This window comes from Cataglyphis hispanica, chromosome 9, assembly GCF_021464435.1.
Source record: "Cataglyphis hispanica isolate Lineage 1 chromosome 9, ULB_Chis1_1.0, whole genome shotgun sequence".
NCBI classification, from domain to species: Eukaryota; Metazoa; Arthropoda; class Insecta; order Hymenoptera; family Formicidae; genus Cataglyphis; species Cataglyphis hispanica.
The window spans coordinates 2,586,507-2,604,157 of NC_065962.1; the positions used below are offsets into that span (position 1 = coordinate 2,586,507).

General features: G+C 29.9%; 2 protein-coding genes and 1 pseudogene across 3 annotated transcripts; 2 read left to right on the top strand and 1 right to left on the bottom strand.

The window, feature by feature from the left end:
* Positions 1–388: 388 nt before the first annotated feature.
* Positions 389–5,565, top strand: LOC126851877 (piggyBac transposable element-derived protein 4-like). The gene is made up of 2 exons (XM_050596217.1): positions 389–1,733; positions 5,489–5,565. The coding sequence occupies exons 1-2, from the start codon at positions 389–391 to the stop codon at positions 5,563–5,565; spliced, it is 1,422 nt and encodes a 473-aa protein (XP_050452174.1).
* A 262-nt stretch (positions 5,566–5,827) lies between these two features.
* On the top strand, positions 5,828–10,019 carry LOC126851878 (uncharacterized; annotated as a pseudogene).
* A 2,317-nt stretch (positions 10,020–12,336) lies between these two features.
* LOC126852054 (uncharacterized) lies at positions 12,337–15,544 on the bottom strand. Of its 2 annotated transcripts, XM_050596537.1 has the most exons (4): positions 15,365–15,544; positions 15,024–15,133; positions 14,841–14,993; positions 12,337–13,999 (listed from the first exon to the last, which is right to left on the bottom strand). In XM_050596537.1, exons 2-4 carry the CDS (start codon positions 15,118–15,120, stop codon positions 13,941–13,943), a joined length of 309 nt encoding a protein of 102 aa, XP_050452494.1. In that variant the 5' UTR covers positions 15,121–15,133; positions 15,365–15,544; the 3' UTR covers positions 12,337–13,940. The 2 variants fall into 2 exon arrangements, with proteins under 2 accessions (XP_050452494.1, XP_050452493.1); XM_050596536.1 differs by having other exon boundaries at positions 14,841–15,133; positions 15,365–15,542.
* Positions 15,545–17,651: the final 2,107 nt, after the last annotated feature.

Genomic DNA, 17,651 nt, shown 5'->3' on the forward strand with positions numbered 1-17,651 from the left:
AAAACTCGCGGAGCCGAACGCCGGATATATCCGACATTCATATGATCACTCTCCGGAGACGAACGTCGGATATATCCGACATGCCGGTAAAATCGCGACCTAATTTTTGGACAGTACCCCCCTCTTGTGACTAATGCGTAAAGCTTTTGACGAAACAAATAAATGACACACCATTCAAATTATATTTGTTCTACCTGCATTTTTCCATTATTATTGTGTTACATGCCATAAAGGGATAGAAAATCGAAAGTACAAACTTTAGGATAAAGAATTTCAGCGAAGTTTTGTATTGGTACGTCCACCTGCTGTCTAAAAATATCCTCATTTCTTATAAGTATTATAAGTTATTATCATTTAAATAAAGTGTTTAGGTTTTGCCCTTCACAAAATGGCATCAAGAGAATTGCAACTGGCATACAACTTGGATAGATTAAGAATTGATTTGGATAGCTGCAATGAAAGCGAATCAGAAATAGTTCCTCGCAAAAAAAGACGTCTGAATGTATTAAGTACCTCAGAGTCTGAGGAAATCGAAGAGAATTGCGTAGAAAGTGCGGCCGTATCAAATTTAGTATGGACAACAGAAAAATTCAAACCCAAAGTTCACCATTTCAATCCACGGAATTCCGAAATACAAACAGGGATAAAAATATCATGGAAAATTATAGATTATTTCCAATTATTTGTAAGCGAAGAATTAATGGAGTACATTGTTGAAAAAACGAACAGCTATTGGCAACAAAAGAAAAACAATAATGAAATATTAACTGGTACAAATCTAAGTGAACTATACTGCTTTATCGCAATATGTTTTTTGATGACCCGTAACAAAAGGCTATCATTGGCAAAACACTGGAGCAGAGATAAATTATTGAGAAGCAATATTTTTAGCGATATAATGAGCAGAGACCGGTACTTCTTACTTTTACGAATGTTATACTTTAGTGATAATCAAGTATCCAGTTCCGATCGATTAGGTAAAATCCGAAAAATCATTGATGAGTTACGAGCAGCATTTTCGAACGCCTTCTACCCTTATTCTAACTTATGTATCGATGAGAGTCTGCTACTGTACAAAGGCAGACTGTCTTTCAAACAGTTTATCCCATCAAAAAGAAATAGATTCGGCATAAAATCGTTTGTTCTGTGCGACTGTAAGACAGGTTACATCCAAGACTTTATTGTTTATACGAGAGGTGATATCACTGGGCCTGAAAATAAAGATTATGGCAAATCGGGAAGCATTGTAATGTCCCTCCTAGAGCCATATCTGGGTAAAGGCCACACTCTTTACGTGGACAACTGGTATACAAGTCCCTCATTATTTGATGTCTTGCACAAAAATTATACAAATGCGTGTGGCACTGTCAAAAAGAGAAGGAAAGGAATGCCGAAAATGGACGAAAAATTGAAAAAAGGTGAAGCGTGCTTTCGCTCGGCAGGAAATATGTTAGCCATAAAATGGCAGGACAAAAAAGAAGTTTGGATGATCTCTACAGTACATAAGGCAGAATTTGCGGATGTAAAAAAACGGTACAGTACACAAAATATCGTACAGAAACCATCTTGTGTACTTGAATACAATAAATTGATGGGTGCTGTGGACAAAACTGACATGGTCATCAGCACCATACATTCTACGAGAAAAACGACGAAATGGTATAAGAAGTATTTTTTTCATATGATCGACATGTGTCTGTGGAACTCATATTGTTTATATAAATTAAAAACGGGTAAAACACTATCAATTGCAAAATTTCAATTAAAATTAATCGACCAAATTTTGAAAAAATATCATAAACAATCAAGCAATCATTGTATAAGACCCGGAAACAATTACTCAGCACGACTAAACGGAAGACATTTTCCTTTTCCTTATGAAATTAACGGGAAAAAAGGATCGCGAAGGTGTGTTGTATGTACAAAAAACGATAAGAGACGAGAATCTCGATATCAATGCCAAGAATGTGATGTTGGGTTGTGCGTGCATCCGTGTTTCAGAATATACCATACGGAATTAAATTATTAATTACTATATATTATAAATTGTGTTTTATTTTATCACTGTATATTATATATTATTTATTCACTTTTGTCAATTGTTAATGAGACTTCTTTTACACATTAAATAAGTTTATATCTTATGCATATATTATAAGTATATTGTTTAAAAAAAAATCCCTTTTCTTCCAAAATACACTATCTACGCGCAATGTGCACAATTTCGGCGGGAGGTCCCGTTCAGGAGTGGCGCTACGGCGGACTAAACCGCCGTAGCGAAAGGGTTAATGTATATAACAATTTGTGATTCCTTATAATTAGAGTTATAATTATTTAATTAATTATAATTATTATAAAATTTGCAAATCAAAAAAAAATAAAAACGTTTTTATTACAGTTACTCATATTATAGTTCCAAAAATCTGATTCTTATTTCCGAATAGTATTAAACATAAGAAAAATTTTTGTTATTAATTTTTGTTGAATTGTTATTTAATTCAACGAGTAAAAGACATTTATTACAAGGAAACACATTTAACCATCAAATTTTAACAAGATGCTATATTTTTTTAAACTTTGGACAGCAGAAGTTTAATAAAACATATGAATAATAATATGTACTTACATATTACAAATAACATAATTTTGTGATGCTTTACAATTTATATAGTAGTTTTACATAGTATAATTTAATAAAAGAGATATATGATTTATTAAATATATTTCTTTGAAACGAAAGAAGTGCGTGTTGCAATATTGAAGTATATTTTTGCATCATCGTACTTTGATTTATTAATTTACTTGAATATTCAAAATATGTATATCCGATAAATTTCCACGTGCTAATTTAAATTAAATGAATAATCTATTTTTTTAAATAGATTATTCATTTAATTTAAATTAGCATGTTGTGCGCGAAAGTTATGTGTGAACGTGCGAGCGAACGTGCTCCGAAAAGACAAGCGCGAAATGAGACGGCCGACGGACAAACGCACCCGCGAGTATCGAGACGCGCTTGATTCTAAGACGAATAGAATCTGTACACTGTTTACAAGAGTAATTATACGTGTCATACGACTATAATTCGCGGCGGACGAACAGCGATAAATCGTCTGTCTCGGAATAACTCCGATAGTCACACAACGGCATTGAAATATACGACTATTTCTATAAACGAAACTGAATTTATATTATCACTCGGATAGCGTGTACGCGTCGATTGTTTTTAGCGGACTGCGCCGAGCTCGGTTGTCGGCTCGCTTTTATCAGGTCGTCACCTTCTCGAAGGATCCAAAAGGTTCCCGAAATTCGCTCACTTCCGTCGACAGTTTTTATGTGACTTGTTTGTCACAATTTCATCTTAGATCCTTCGAGAAGGGCGACGGTATTTATTGATGCCGCGCGTTTTCGCTCGATCGCAGAAATGCCGCCTCGCAACAACATGCTAAGTTCGAGATTGCTGCAATCTCGAACACACGTAGAAATTTATCGGATATACATATTTTGAATATTCAAATAAATTAATAAATCAAAGTACGATGCATCTTGTTAAAATTTGTTGTATTTTTTATTTCAAACAATTAAGAGTTAAGATACTTAAAAAAATCAGTACTTATGCTGCCCATATAAATGATTGCTAAAATAAGGATCAAATTTGATCAGTAAATGAGTATGCATTATAATAAAAGAGAAAAGTGTTATAAAATATAAGTTAATCAATGATTAAATAATCTATAGTAATATGTAAAGTCCAAAGCCAAATAATATTGTTTATTACTATTAAGTTAAGAGTCTTAAATTTCACTTAAAGCTAAAATAACATGAGTGTAATTGGGCCTAAAATCTCTTTTCTCGCCACGCGCTTATATTCGCGCAAATTTACAGACGTTTTAAAATTAATTTCCCTTTAATTATTGCAAAAATCGCAAAATAGTATAGAACTTTTCTACTCAGGCTAACTCGCATACGGTGATATAATTATTAATTTTATTAAGAATTCAATTAAAATTTATGGACCTGATTTTATTTCACACAATATACATATTTTATTGCATTTAAGTGGTTGTGTGCGCTTATTTGGTTCACTCGAAGAATTCAGTGCCTTTCCATTCGAAAATTATATACAAAAATTAAAAAAGTATATCCGTAGGCATTCGCAGTAACTGCAACAAGTTGTGTATAGAGTTAGCGAGGATAATAATTTTTTGCAACCAATACAATCTGCAAATAATTCCATAACGTTATTACGGGAACATTTTAATGGTCCATTAATAAATAATTGCACTTCTCCGCAGTACAAGAAGCTTAAAACGATTAATTATTGCTTAAAAATAGCTGATCAATTATTTTAAAAGTAGCTGATCGATTTGTCGAATTGGATGATCCAACTATCGTTGAAATACAAAATTTTGCTTCGTATCAAAATGAAATATTTTTAATAGGATTTAAGTATATTCCACACAAAGATTTTTATTCAAAGCCATGTTTCTCTTCATTATTTGATATTAAAGTAATTATAAAATACAATACTGTATTTCAAATGTGGAGAATTGACAAGATTAAAAGAAAATTAGTAGTTTTACTATATAATGATTAATATGTTGCATTTCCTCTACTACATTTATAACTTAATAATTTAAATAATTTCATGATGATAATTGATTACATTATTAATATAATTTTTAATTATATTTAAATTCCTCATACTAACTACAAAAGAAAAATAACTTATATTTTTCGTGAGCTTAATAGTTAATTAATATTGTAAAATATATATGTATATTTATGTGTAAGTGTAAAATAATAATTTAAAGCTAAAATGTTAATTGAAAAGTAATTAATTAAAGAAAAATTAACACTTTAAAATTATCTTTGTGAAATTTTGCTCTGATTTTTTTAGATATAAAATCATTTAGATATAAAATTTTTATTAGATATAAAATATTTATTAGATATAAAATCATTTTTACTAATATATATATATATATATATATATATATATATATATATATACCATTAGATATACATATAATATTAACATATGTGATAATGGTTTGATTTGGCAATCAATAAAAATCAGTTTAAAAATTAATCAATTAACCATAATCCCTATTTCTAAAATTTTAAGTACTCTTGTATATATAACAAATTCAACATTTTTTACATTCAATAATAAATACTATAAACAACTTTTTGACACTCCTGTGGGTTCTCGTTCATCGCGAGTTTTAGTTAATTTAGTAATGATGGAGCTGGAAACCTCTTGCATTAATAAATTAAATTTCGAAATTTTCTTTTACAAAATATATGTTGATGGCATTATTACTGCAGTTCCTAATTATTATATTAAATAAAATTGAATATGTTTTTGACATTTTTAATGTCTTTGGTAATAATATTTTAGATAAAGATTTTCTTGCTAAATTGTATGAATTTTATAACTAATTTTTTTTTTATTTAAATATATTCACTGAGATATACCATATAGATAAAAGTTTGATTCAGCAATTGGAGTCTAAAATTGGTGCTAATGTTACAGCTACTGACAGATTGTCAAGTCACTGAACGAATATTTTTAGCCCACGATAATTTTAAAATAAAAAATTATTAGTATAAGGATACAAATAACGAAAAAGTTTCGAAGGATATAAATAGAGTCAGTTATTATTTATTTTATTCTTTGATTGATATCTTGATTTATTTGTTAAATCATTTTTTTCAATTGGCATATTTCGATTTGTTTATTTCATTGTCATTATTTGAAAAGTTTTTAATGATTGAGTTTAAGAACTTAGGAATTCTTAAGTATTGATTAATATGTGTACAAATGACTTGGCTTGTCGTTCGATTCCAAGATGAAAATACTGTTGAAGCAGTACCGAAAAAATGGTTTTTGACAAGGGAATCTGCATGCTATTGGCCACCACAAAGTTACGATAATGCAGCTATTAAAGCATCAATAAAAAATCAGGATAGTCCTGACTCGAAATGGATGAAATATGGAGCAGTTATTTTAGGCACATATGGTAAATGTCTTTTTTTATTATATTAAATTTTTATGAAATTATATTATGTAAAATTTTTATAAAAATAAATCATTAAAAATTAAGTTTATATAAAAGTTCAAACTGGTCAAAACAAACCGAGATAGGCGAAAGAACCAGCACAATAATTTAGGTGCAATTTTCTAGTTTATTGAAACTCTATAATATTCGCGAACGTTTCGGTCCTTTCTTTAGACCATCCTCACACAAATACATAATAAATTAATGAATTTCGACAAAGACGCACGTAAACGTTTTCAATATGTAAACATTAAACGCAGGGCATGTCAGTTTTGTTAAAATGGGTTAATCAAAAAAAGATAAAAATTAAAGAAATTCAAATTATAAATTAAGTGGTGTGAGCATCATCCATAGGATTATAGATATGTCTCTTCATTGTTCGAGGACAGTGAAAATGTGGATACAATCCATCAGTCAATCGTGACGATTCTTCACTGTATGCAATGAATGGTATGCATATCTGAACAGTGAAGAAGATAACACAATGGAATATATATACATTTTTATATAACCCTAAAGAGACACTTCAAATTAAAAACTTACGAAGTGATTGATTGATCCCATACATCATGGAATGTCGCATAGTAGTAGTTGTAAATTTTAAATTAATGATTAATAAAAGTGAACAAAAATAATAATAAGACCACATTGCTAAGCTTAAATTAATCAAACAAACGTACTTATACGTAACACGTGCGCAGTAAATAAAGATGTGACTCTGATATAAGCGATTTAAAGAGTGAGCGAGATCAATATAACGTCTGTAATATGTCTAGGCCAATGTGTACAATCAAAGGTTAAACTTTCGGGAGCTTGTTTATTGAGTTGTCATACGCCTCTTGTAAGCCCTCGATATCGGTTTGTAAATTTAGGCTGTTATTCTGTCTTCTGATAAATAACATTTCACTTATCAGGCGTTTATTATAAATTGGTTCTATGTCTAATATTTTGACATCGTTCCATTTAAATTCATGATTATGTTGTAATCTATGGTCAGTAATAACGGAATGTGACGGTGTATTTCGTTGTATGTGGTTACGATGTTCTTTGATCCTTGTAATTGTCTACCTGTTTGGCTGACATACGATGCATCGCAATTATCACAATTTATTTTATAGATAATGTTGCTACTTGATGCTTTAGGTACCTGGTCTTTATGTACTTTGATGAAACGATGTAATTTGTTTAAGATAAAATAAGACAGTCTGACATCTAAATCCTTTGTTATACTCTTGAATCGTTCAGAGATGGATAGTACATATGGAATCGTGAAAAATTTTTCTTTTCTGATTGTTTCCTCAATCTCATCAGACGGACTATGATTGTTTTTATTATGATTATTGAATAAATATTTGAGTCTGTTATGAATAGTTGAAAATATAAAATCTAAGTAGTTATTATCGAGTAAGATATTAATAATGAAATTTAAATTTTTTTGATGAAACTGAGGATGAGAAAGGTTCTATCAATAAGGCCCATAACCGTGCCTCTTTTTTGACATACGGGACATTGTAAAAGGAAACTAAGGTATCTTCCCGAGAAAGTCGGTTTGTGATACCAGTCAAATGTCAAACGGTTATTATTTAAAATTAAAGTGACGTCCAAAAAATCGAGTTTATTGTTATTTCCATAGTAAATTGCAACTTAGAATGAAACGAGTTAAAAACATTTAAAATGTGTTCAAAAGCAGAAAGCGGTGCAGACAAAATTATGTCATCCACATATCTCAAATAGAAGGAAGGGATAAAATTAAATGAAATTGAAGCTTTCTTTTCCAGTTCTTGAAGCACGATGTCTACTATAATAGGGGATAACGGTGAACCCATCGGAGTACCGAAAGTTTGTTAGTAAATGGTGCCGTTAAAAATAAAATACGTGGAGTCAAGTACAAATCTGACTGCCAGAATAAATTCGGCGTAAGAAATGGGACAATTAGTAGATATGAAATTCCATCTCTTGAGAACGCTGTCCATTGCAAGTTCTATGGGGATATTGGTAAATAATGACATCAAGAGAGATTAAAGTATGATTGTCTTCAATCAATGTGTGGGAAAGTTTGTCAACCAGTTGGAAGCTGTTAAGAATATGACTCCGTGCTTTGGGAAAATTTTGGTGCATATTACGGTGAAGATATGACGCTAGATGATATAATGGGCTGTTTATGGATGATACGATTACTCTGAAAGGGTGATTGCGTTTGTGTATTTTAGGTAGTCCATAAGCTTTAGAAAGAATCCTATCACTAACATATAGGGATCTATACGTGTTGGTTGAAATATAATTAGATTCCTTCCATTTGGAGAGTAACGAACATAGTTCAGTAGTGAGTTATTTTGTAGGATCTTTAGTAATAATCTTATATGTATCTGCGTCTCCGAGTGTTTTTTCCATTTCGTTAATATATGTGTGTCGATCAAGAGCAACAGAAACATTTTCCTTATCAGCCCTGGTGACAATAAGGTTCGGATTTTTGTTAAAAAAATTTTTTGTGGTGAAGCATAAATGTTTAAGGGTCTGATTTGTTATGTTTTTTGGAGGTATGTATGAAGAAAGCCGATTTAAGATTGATACCACATGGTTTCTGATTAATAGTTGAGTGTTAACCGGGAGAACTCTCAAGTTATTCTCAACATTCTTAATGAACTTTGTCGTTAATTTAGAAGGTTCTAAAGCAGGTAAACTAAAATTATCACCTAGTTGGAGAATAGTTTGGACATCTTTAGGGATCAAGACAGAAGACAAGTTCACAAACCAGCGATCTTTGATATCACAAACAGAATGTGTATTATCGAAATTATACGGATCTTTATCTTAATCTCAAATTTTTCAAAATTGTTATCGATAACGTTAATGGACTTAAAGGAGAATTTAGGTACTGGAGAGACCTTACTGTTAGAAGCAGAAATTGGAACGATACAAGAGTATTCCACAGGCTTAATGGATGTCTTCTTATTAATAATGGATCTAGAAATTAAAAAATTGAGTTTGTTATTAAATCTAGTTTGCTCTCTCCTGAAAAAGGAATATAGAGGACCCGATTGTTTGATAAAAAAAGGTTCACAAACATGAGGCGGAATGCAACGGTAAATATCGTGAGATATTTTAAAAATTTGTATATGAGCTGATAAATCATTAACTTCTTAAGAGAGTTATATTCGAATTATGTTATTAATACAACAATTAAAGAGGATACCTCACTGAATACGTTACGGCGCGGAATATTGATGTACATCAACATGCCACGCCATGATCTATTTATGAGAAATATTCTCATAATATTTATAATTATTAAGAATCACTTATAACAAGTTTTTCTGCAATGTAGAATAGTTCTGTGCATTTTTAGCTTCATGCAATTAACATCGTTATTTCGTAATACAATAATCTTGTTTGGCAATTATTTTATGATGTACAACAAATTTTGGTGAACTTATTAGTTATATTGTTCGTTATTAGATACACAAGTAAAGTTTGTTTAGGTGATTTAAAAATTATTAAAAAAAGGCAATCAAAGCCCAAAATAGTTGATCTTTTATCTCATACAAAAATTTTAACAAAAAAAATTAATAAAATATAGCGGAGACAAGGCACGAATAATAAACACAACGATTACGCAGATTCTGAGAAATTCTATGAGTCTAACTGTAGTATGTCTGAAGATAGTAACACATACCCATCATTTTCACTTTCTGGCAATAGACATGTTGAACACGATAAAATGATTACTTTCCTAGTAAAAATTTGTCTAGTAAAATTTTATTTTCAAAAAGTAATTTTCTTTATATTTAACAGATAGTAATCGCTCTACAATAGAAAGTCAAAATATTACTAATGGTAAGTATTTTTGAAACTTGAATCTTTATATAAGAAAATGCATATTTGCATTAATCAGATCAATATGCTGAAGAAAACAAATTTCAAAACCGCGTACTAGTTTGTCGCGTATCCTCGTAAAACATTACAGTTAGGGGACCCGTTATAACCTTGTCAATCAAAAATTGAATACGATGATAAACAAACGGGCTTCACCGTTTCAATATTGCTATTTCGTCAAAATATAAAAAATGATACAGTAATGAATAGGTTTATATGTGCACACATTGCATAAACAATGCAAGTTTATCTCTCTGGTTTCGTATCAATCTGTGAACAACGTATCATCCATATGTATTATTAATGATGCATTGAAAATATGGAATAATGCTGTAAAGCAACGTGAAACAATTTTATTGCGTTGCACACTTTATCGCATCACTACTTGCAATTCAAAATTACAATACACGGATAACAAGTTTACGACACGGATATGAACACGGTTTAACGATTTATACATTTAAATATTTACATTTGTTTTAGATAACATATTCAATTATAATATACATGAAAAAAATTATTTATTATTTCTGAATAACATTGATATTTTTAAATTTCAATAGTATATTAATTTATTCCACTCTAAAGCCGGTAGTACATGGGTAATTTCAACGCGAAGCGTAAAAAGCCATCATCACATATATTTCTATGATAGATAGATAGCTACGGCGGGTCCACCGTAGTGTACTACTATAAGAATACATGTGTTGAAACTTTTTCTGTTCCGCGTTGAATCTATTCGTGTATACTACCGGTCTTAATAACAACCAATTAGATTAAGGGGAAGCATAAGTCGTCTGTTTTACCGACCAAAACGATTACTTTTTGTATACGGAAATCTTTTTTTGGTTGAATAGAATTATAAATCCTTTTCCATGATTTAAGTATATATCAAAACAAACATGAGACTTCCTGAGTTTGAACTTCCTGAGTATGTTAAAAACAGAAAAAAACTAAAAAATTACAGTTTTTTATCGGCTTCTTTATCAGGTCATAACAATATTTGTTTAATATAAAAATTTTGCAGTATATATATGCAAAATAAGATAAGTCTCCACTCGGAAATGCATGGAAAGAATATAAGTGAACGTTTAGAAATGTGTTTAGAAACCTAGTAAAAAAGATTAGTGTTTATAAAAATTTCGTACATATATATGTGTGCGAGATCGAGGCTCAAGAGTAAAACAGAGCACTAGATTAGTTGCGTGATATTGCGATAGACAGTGTTGCAACCTTATATAACAAGGACGGACATAATCGTATTATGTTTGTCTCTTTCATGCGAGAGTAATATACATGTATGCACTAACATTAGTTTCTCTATCTTTCTTTTTTTGATCACATGCTTATTCTGTCTCTTTCAAATCGCTCGTTCACTACGTATTACATATTGCTCAGCTTCTTCTCGCACATATTCGCTTACGTGATTACTTCTCACTCTCACTCTCTCACTCTCTCACTCTCTCACTCTCTCTCTCTCTCTCTCTCTCTCTCTCTCTCTCTCTCTCTCTCTCTGCTACTGTATTATTATATTTTTTCATATTGGCATTTTATTATATTATTCTATTCTTTTATTATATTTGTTTTTAATTCTTTTTATTTTCCATTTCCTACATAAAAATAAATTATTTTATGTATTTTATAACATGGAAAATGCTGTAAGTTATTTTCTTTTTCTATTTTGCTATTCTCTAAATATAATATATAATATATATCTATATAATATGATCTATATATATTTTACATTTACTATACAAATCTTTATGACAATTGATTATTATTTACAGCTATTTATTAATTTATGACTGGAAAAAATAAAATTGAATATATTTAATTCATTGATGTTGTCAAATATGTATATAAATGGCATACAAATACATTCTATTTAAATGTTCAAACGAGATAAATATGATTCCGTTCTTTGGACGTATAATATCTATATATCTATATATTATCAATATATATATTTTTTACATTTGCTATCAGAATTCTCAACAATTGATTATTATTTAGCTATTTATTAATTTCTAAATGGAAAAAAGAATGTTAGATATATTTTTGATATATTTTATCTATTGATATATATACATATATGTATATATACATATATATATATATATTGATATATACTTATTTATAAATGTATAAATTATATATATATATATATATATATATATATATATATATGTCAATAGATAATATGTAACATTCTTTTCTCTATTTAGAAATAATAGCGAAATAATAATCAATTATCGTGAGGATTCTTATAGCAAATGTAAAAAATATATATTGATAATATTATATAGATATATTTATACAAGTTTATGCTTGTTTATATGTTTATAAGCAAGTAAACTTTTTTTCAAAGTTACTTATCAAAGTAAAAATATTCAAAATTTTTTTTTACATTTTATGTTGAAGTAATTTATTTATTCTACTAACATGCATATTTGGTAATATAAAAAATATCTATCAATCTTCTCTCTTAAATCTAAAAGTTAATAGCTGTTTTGCATATATTTATTATTATATTTTATTAATTTCTTATTTCTTTTCTTTAATTGTGTTTTTAACTTTGCATTTTTTGATTACATGTTTATTCTATATATCTCTCTTTACTATCTCTACTTTTCCTACATTTCTATCTCACTCATTTACCTTTATCTTTGTATGTTCATAGCTTTTACACATTACAAAAATGTTCGCAAAGAAAAGCGACGCGATACCATCATTTCTTTATTCTTACGGAAAAGCGCCAAATTGTTTGATTATAGCATCGCTTTTTGCAGCGTATTTTGTCTTATGTCATTTCATATTACTTCTGTTCGTTCACTATAACATTTTTTCTTTTTATTTATATTTTTTTAGTCGCTTTCTGCTCTTTCCTATAAATAAATTAATTTTTTTATTTTCACATTTCATGAATTATATTTTTACATAACACTGCTTTACATAAAATGCTATTGTATATAAAATAAGCAATTGATCAGAATTGATTATTACAAATGTAAACAATATATACCGATTATATTATACAGATGTATACCAAAACAGAAAAAGAAAGTATTGTATTATTGATATGTATATTATTGATATATATCTTCTGTGAAATAAAAATGCATAAAAAAAATTGTGAAAAAATTCTGTGAAAAAAAAAATTAATTTATTTGTATCGAAAAAAAAGAGCAGAAAGCTACATTCATAAAAAAATAATATAAGCAAATGGAAAGGAAATGTTATAACAAGTGAACAAAAATAATATGAAATGACATAGGACGAGAACAGCACAGCAAGAAAAGATGCTATAACCAAACAATTTAGCGTTTTTGCATGTGAATAAAAAATTGATTCAGATATCGCATAGCTTTTCTTCATGCAACGTTTTTGTTATGTATATAATATACAAGTCATAAACATGCAAAATAAAAGTAATTAAGACAAATAGAAAGATTGAGAAAAATAGAAATATAGTAAAGAGAAATATATATATATATATATATATATATATATATATATATAAATTTTTTATTTTATAAATGTGTATATATGTATGTGTGCGCATGTGCGTGCGCGCTAATAATAATCTTATAATAATACTTATAATCTTATAGTCTATCTATATAATCCTATAATCTATATATTTTTATATAATCTTATAATTATATTATCAATTATATCTATTAGATTGTTCGGAAAGTAATTTCGTTTTTTGCAGGAAAAACTATACATTTTATAGAAAGAAAAAAAATCGAAATTACTTTCCGAATAATCCAATATAATTTATAACTATAAAACTAAAAACGGTAGCCGGCTGATGCGGATCCGTATCCGGCTGGTGCGAGCACGTATCCGGATGATGCGAATCCGTATCCGGCTGTTGCGGGCACATATCCGGTTGGGGCGGGCGCGTATCCGGCTATAGCGGGTACGTATCCGGTTGCTGCGGGTACAAATATAGGTGCGTATCTGGATGCTGCGGATCCGTATCCGGCAAATGCCGGGTTATTCTGCTGCCGCCTTCTCTCGCGGTAGACCGGCCGGCGCACTACATCCTTTATGCGCTGAAGAAAATGAAAATATTATTTATACATAAATAAATAAATAAATATATATATATATATATATATATATATATATATGTAAATGTATGTGTTAGAGTGTATTCTAAGTTATCGTTTCTCATATTCAGTTTTTATAATGAAGCAGTGTAACTAGTATGTTAATATATTGTTATATTATTTGCAGTTCATATGTTAATTTTATATGTTTTAATTTAAAAATGATATAATATATAGAACCACACGTGTTACTATTCCACAAATAATTTTATTTAAAACAGGAATATAAAAAATGATATTTCAACTTTCTCAAAAATCACATTGTAATTCGCATGCATACATATACATTCATGCATATATATATTCACACATATATGTATAGTATATGTATGTATATTACATGCATATGATGTTTGTATGTATAAAATATATGCAAATATACATGTACATACAGAATGTATTTCTTTCGCATATAATATACATATATATACTATACATATATGCGTGAATATGTGTGTATATGTGTGTGTGCGCGTTACAATGCAATTTTCGGAAAGTTGAAATAACATTTTTTTATATTCCTGTTTTAAATAAAACCACATTTGTGAAATGATAACAAGTGCATGTTCATATTATATCATTTTCAAATCATACAAAATAAATTACAAGTAATATAGTAGTATATTGAAGAATACACCAGTTTTTTTTCATTATAAATAAAAATTAGAATATGAGAAATGATATTTCAGTTTTAAAAAAGATCATACATTATACACATTCACAAACACATACATACACACACACACACACACACACATACGCATATATATTGCAATAAACTAACCTGTTATATATTTGGCCTTATAAACCTCGGATTTGCGATCCGGGGATAAACCGCCGCCAGCGGTGATGTCGCCATATTCCTTCTCGTTGACGCTGTTGATGCCGTTGCCGTCGCTTACGGCATCGACGTCGACACCGTTGCCATCCTCGGCACCGACATTGACACCGTTGCCACCCTCGGCATCGACATCGACGTTGCCGTGCTCCTTCCTGGCGATGTCGTCACTCTCGGCATCGATGTTGATACCGTAGATGTTCTCACCTTTCGGGCAGGCACACATCCTTCGCTTCGTACTGCAATAAAAATTATATTATAAATACGTCTATATAATGTTCTTTTCTTAGTTTTATTTTATTTTTAATTTAGAGAAAGAAAGAGTGAGTGAGTGAGAGAGAGAGAGAGAGAGAGAGAGGGAGAGAGAGGGAGAGAGGGAGAGAAAGAGAGAGAGAGGAAAGTAGGAGAGATTGAATTAAGAAAAGAGAGAGAGAGAATAAATGCTTAGAAAAATATAATGAAATACTTACATCTAGGCATGGCTACTACAGAGATGTATCGCGGAGCACTTGCACTGAACAACTGAAGGACTGAAGTCTTGCCACTACGTAAACGCGACTCACACGCACACAATCAGATAACATGTACTGCGCAGAATGCTCCGTGATATATGTATGGAGTTGTCACTGTGTGCGTGTGAGCCGCGTCTACGTGACAACACTGCAATCGCCACACTCAATATCCATCCGTTGCGATATTGTTGAAAGCGAGAGAAAGAGAAAAAAAATAAAAAACAAGCGAGAGACATCATCAAAAAATTTCGAAGTCTCTCGCGAGACTTTCTTTATCTATAGTCTCATCAGTATTTATACTAGTATCTTATAGAAATTAAAGATTTATTTTTCGTATTTTATCGATCTGAAAATAATTATAATGAAGTTATGAGATTTTGCCAATTATAATATAAAATTTAAAATGATATCAAAAACGACAAAATCAGATAATTTTTAATTAATTATGTAATGCAAATTATAATTACTTATTTAATAATAAATAATTCGATTTATGTCGTGTTTGGTGTCATTAATCGCAAAAATCTATTAAAATTATTTTTAAATATATAACATGCAAAATACTGAATATTTTATTTCCTAAAATAAGATCAAGCGACGCGGTAGCGTCGCGACGCCAAGTTCATAAAAAAAAACGCTAATTATAAAAGAAATCTGTCTGGCTTTTCAAGAGTTTTGCCTATGTACAAGGACCGCAGCGCTACCAAATAGCTTATCCGGAGCTTTTGTCTATAATACTTTCGATTAAAATATCTCAGGAATTAGAGCCGTAATCAAAAATCTAACTGCACTTTTATTATATAATGTGAATGCAAGCTTTCGATTGCGACCAGTTTGAATAAGATTGGTGCTGTCAATCCTGAGATACGATATTCGGATATAGCAAACGTGAGACTTTCTTTTTTCGGATAGGTTTCAAACTCACGTACGTATGCTCGCACGCACACACGCAAAGCAATTTTGTCCATATAGGGGCATTCACACTATTTACGTTTGATTATTCTTTTGTGTACACTCTTTTATATATGATAAATGAGAGAGAGAGAGAGCGAGCGGGAGAGAGAGCGCGGGAGAGAAAGAGAGAAAGAGAGAGGGAGAGAGATAGAGAGAGCGGGAGAGAGAGAGCAAGAGAGAAAGAGAGAGAAAGTGATAGGGAGCGAGGAAGGGCGAGAGAGAGGGTGGGAAGGAGGGAAGGGGAGAGAGAGAGAGGTTTGTATTTTACAAAATTTTATAAAGTTTTATATAAGAACGTCAAAAAATATATAATAATAATTAACCCCTTGACATACAATGTCGTCTGAGAGACGTCATTCATTTTATGTGCCATTGTAGACTTTGACATCTCCGAAACGTCAAAAACTGTCTTCGGCGAACACCGCGTTTCACACATTACAGAATTACTAAATTATTATTTTATAGTATTACTTAATTATTGTACATTATCAGTATATATCAATCATATTGAAAGTTATGTAAATTTGAAAATAAAACGTTCTGTTTCTAAGCTTATACATGAGTGTCCAGTTGAGCAAAATTAAATGGTATTCTTCGGACGCGTCGACGCGCATTTTATTTGTATGTCAAGGGGTTAATTACTGTACTAAAATTTCAATTTATTAGTATATGTTCATTTATAAATTTAAAAAATTATATACTTTACAAGAATTAATACAATATAATTTTTCACATTGGAATAATGTTCAAAAAACATATACCAATTGTGATGCTGTCTCAGTACTTGATAAGACTGATATAATAACAGGAAGTATTATCATCTTACAGTTATTGTTATTTAAAATTAGTGATACAAAAATTATTAAAGTAACAGATTTAAAAATTAAAGCTGTACCTACGGAAAAGATAAGTATTGATGCGAATATATATAAAGTCAATAGTGAAATTTTTCATCAAGGTAAAAGTATAATTGATGGACATTATGCAAGCATAGTACGTGCTAAAGGTATCGAATGGCAATTAATAAATGATTTAAAAGTACAAAAGTGCAGTTGGCCCCAAAATGCTAAAAACGCATATATATTCTTTGCAGAAAAAAATATAAATTTTTACAAAAAGCAATGAGATCACAATAAAAAACTTCACAAAGGTGAAAAAAAGTACGCCAAGTACATAAAAAATATTCCTTGCATACAACAGAAAGTTGAAAAGATACTTAGATATCTCTGAAAAATAACTAATAAAAAAATTTTTCTTTAAAAAATAAAAAAACTAAATGAAATCAATAATT

Excerpts from the sequence above, each read along its gene's own strand:
- LOC126851877 (XM_050596217.1), top strand. The coding sequence starts at position 389 with ATGGCATCAAGAGAATTGCAACTGGCATACAACTTGGATAGATTAAGA. Across the intron at positions 1,734-5,488 it reads TTTATATAAATTAAAAACGG|ATAAAAGTTTGATTCAGCAA; the intron begins GTAAAACACTAT and ends TATACCATATAG.
- LOC126852054 (XM_050596536.1), bottom strand. The coding sequence starts at position 15,120 with ATGTGTGCCTGCCCGAAAGGTGAGAACATCTACGGTATCAACATCGAT. Across the intron at positions 14,000-14,840 it reads TAAGGCCAAATATATAACAG|CGCATAAAGGATGTAGTGCG; the intron begins GTTAGTTTATTG and ends CATTTTCTTCAG.